Source organism: Zingiber officinale, chromosome 3B, assembly GCF_018446385.1.
Source record: "Zingiber officinale cultivar Zhangliang chromosome 3B, Zo_v1.1, whole genome shotgun sequence".
NCBI lineage: Eukaryota > Viridiplantae > Streptophyta > Magnoliopsida > Zingiberales > Zingiberaceae > Zingiber > Zingiber officinale.
This window is the reverse complement of record NC_055991.1, coordinates 81,415,564-81,418,571: the sequence shown is the minus strand read 5'-3', so window position 1 is coordinate 81,418,571 and position 3,008 is coordinate 81,415,564. Positions and strand designations below refer to the sequence as shown.

Here is a 3,008-nt window from a genome sequence, read left to right as displayed (position 1 = left end):
ATCCGTCGGTGGATGATTCCCCGGAGAACTTCCGGCTAGCTCTCCTTGTGGGTGGAGAAACCTCGCCACAACCTCGTACAAGCACGCTAGATCACTTGGGCACTTGGAGACTCTAATTAGGGTTAACCACCACTAATTTCGTCAACTTGAACCAAGCTTCCAATGCTTGGTTATATAGGCCACGGGTTAGAAAACCCCGCCTACCAGTCGACTGCCAAAACATGCAGTCGACTGCCCTTCGTGGAAATTTGACCGTTGCAGTCCAACGGCTCGATACCAACTCTCTGTTCGCTACCAGTCGACTGATGAAACCACCAGTCGACTGCTACAGTACTGCTACAGTAACGCTACAGTACTGCTACAGTAACCCTAATTTTAGGATTTTACCCCCGAGTACATTCACTCAGCACTCTTCTCGCCCGACCAACCTAGACCTAGCCTTCTAGCCTCCTCCATCAGCCTTGCGTCCCTCGGATGCCTCCCCATCCTTCATGTCTTGCCTTCTGGAGCTTCCATCGGCCTTGTCATTCTTGTCGGGTCTTCCTTTGTCAAGAGGTCGCGCCTCCGGGACTTCATCCATTGCCAAGTCACACTTAGACTTACGTTGCCAAGACTACATGCTTGGACTTACACCGCCAAGACTCATCCTTGGACTTTCCTCTTTTGCCAAGATCACACTTGGACTTACGTTGCCAAGACTACATGCTTGGACTTACACTGCCAAGACTCACCCTTGGACTTTCCTTGTTGTACCTGTATCCTGCACACTCACAATGCATATCAAATACAACAATAAATCTAACTTAAACATTTGCTCAAACATCAAAACCTAGGGTACCCAGATTGCTCCAACAAGAAGTTGCTGGGGGTTTCATCGGAACCAAAAAACGCTTTAAAAGCGTTGTTGTTGTTTTACAAAGATAACACTTTTTGCAACGCTTTAAAAGCGTTGTCGTTTTAAAGAAAAAAATTTTAAAAAATTATTTTAAAATCATTATTTTTATATTTACTTAACTATTATTTTTCTTTTACCATGTCTAGATTCGAATTTTACATATAATCAACTCAGCTAATGATTTCAAACTCATACCAAAATAATAGAATTTTGACATTGAAGTAATATTAGTATTTAATTACATAAGAAGCTTGTAAATATCAAAATTAACACTAATTCTGTTTCAAAGTAGATAGTGATATTCCTCGAAGTCTTCCTAAATCCAGGTTCAGTTCCACACTGATGGAAACCATCTGCTTCTCTGTGAACTTGGAGACAGACTCTGCATCAAATTCAGTAAATTCCACCCTGCCACACAATATTTCTTTCAAGATTCTAAATTGTTTGAAACAAGTACTTTCCTCTGAATAAAAACTGTTTCTAGCATTAGTTCTAACCTGAATTCATTCCTCTTCTTCAGTATAGTAGTCCAGTCCATCCCCACTTGAGCTTCTATTAGAACAAGCAACTCAAACAACATCCTGCAAGTTTATCCATCTGAATCTTGTCAACATGTAAATTTAGTTGAAATTTGTGTAGATAAGATGAAGAAATTTGTGGAAGTAATCACCTGTCATCATGAACTGGAACTCCCCATTCCTCATCATGATAAGCAACATACACAGGATCTGTGTATACATCAGTAAGAGGATGGAACAATTAGTAATTTGCCCTAATTTTTCTTTGAGTTTATTGTAATTTGTAAAAGCCCTCTTTTGGTACCTGAACTCGGTGTTGTGAAGTTGCACTTCTTCTCTTCTTGGGAGGCGCTCATGGCAATGCCGGGACACTCAATAGAACCCGCCAACTCCTCGATCTTGGCCGGAGTCCTCCCGTAGTGGGCGATCTGAAACTTCCTCTGGGCTTGCATGAGCGCGACATGCTCCCTTTGAACAGCGGTGACACTTCCGGCAACCCTGTTGCGCAGCAGTCCCGAAGAGAAGTCCGCTAACCAGATTTCTCCACTCACCTTCTTTGGCTTCTTGTTCTTATCCATTTTAGAGTGTCATTGTGTTGATTAGAATTGGAGCATCTACATCCAAGCAACTAGCCGCTAGGATTGATAAGAAGCCACTAATAAGCAGCAGTGAAAATTAATAAGCTGGAGAAACTATTGCTCACAAATCAAATATATTTTACTAGGAAGTCAAAAGGATACGACTAACTAGAGCATTTTATAGAAAAAGTAATATTAAAGACTCTCACTGCAAGATAAAAAAAACAACTACAAGATATATATCCACTCTAATATAAATTATAACTTTTACATTAGTTTACATTTAAAATGTTTTAAATTTTGTTAGGTGAATCAAGTGCCATCACACAAGTCCTATAACATGACATCTTACAACTAATCTCTATCAAACCCCTTAACAAACAACCACTCTAGGTAAAGCTTAACAAATAACATATTTTTATATTTCTATGACCCATGGTCAAGGTCACAAAATATTACATTAGCTCACATTTTAAAATCTATTACATCTTACAACTAATCAGACAAAGAACAACCACTTTATTTAGGTAAAGCTTAAATGATTAAACACTATATTATTTTTCTCACAAAGAATGAACCTTTTCTTTCTTGTATAAGAATCTTTGCCTTCCTAAACCTTTTGTCTCCATCCCTCAATCATCAACCATTTACAAAACTCTCTCTCCTCTCTCACACACAGTCACAAGTACCAAAAATAATTGAAGGGGCTCATCAAGAATGAGAGATGAATGACTACTAAACCTCTCAAGTACTTGAAAATATATATATATATATATATATATATATATATATATATATATATATATATATATATATATATATATATATATATAAAAGAAAGAAAATTATGACTTAACAGTGTGTCTATGAGAGAATTTAAGGATGCTAATTAAGTAAATGAAACATACTTTATTAGATTGAGCATGCAGCTAATTGAGCTTTCGATCGATTGGTTTCACCTTGTTGAGCTATGTACCTCTTCGATGTGGTTCATCATTTACCACATATATAGAAGTA

General features: G+C 37.9%; 1 protein-coding gene across 1 annotated transcript; it reads right to left on the bottom strand.

Annotated features, from left to right (window-relative positions):
* Positions 1-1,322: 1,322 nt before the first annotated feature.
* Positions 1,323-2,518, bottom strand: LOC122054969. The gene is made up of 3 exons (XM_042616377.1): positions 1,718-2,518; positions 1,566-1,623; positions 1,323-1,476 (listed from the first exon to the last, which is right to left on the bottom strand). Exons 1-3 carry the CDS (start codon positions 1,989-1,991, stop codon positions 1,323-1,325), a joined length of 486 nt encoding a protein of 161 aa, XP_042472311.1. The 5' UTR covers positions 1,992-2,518.
* Between the last annotated feature and the right edge of the window lie 490 nt (positions 2,519-3,008).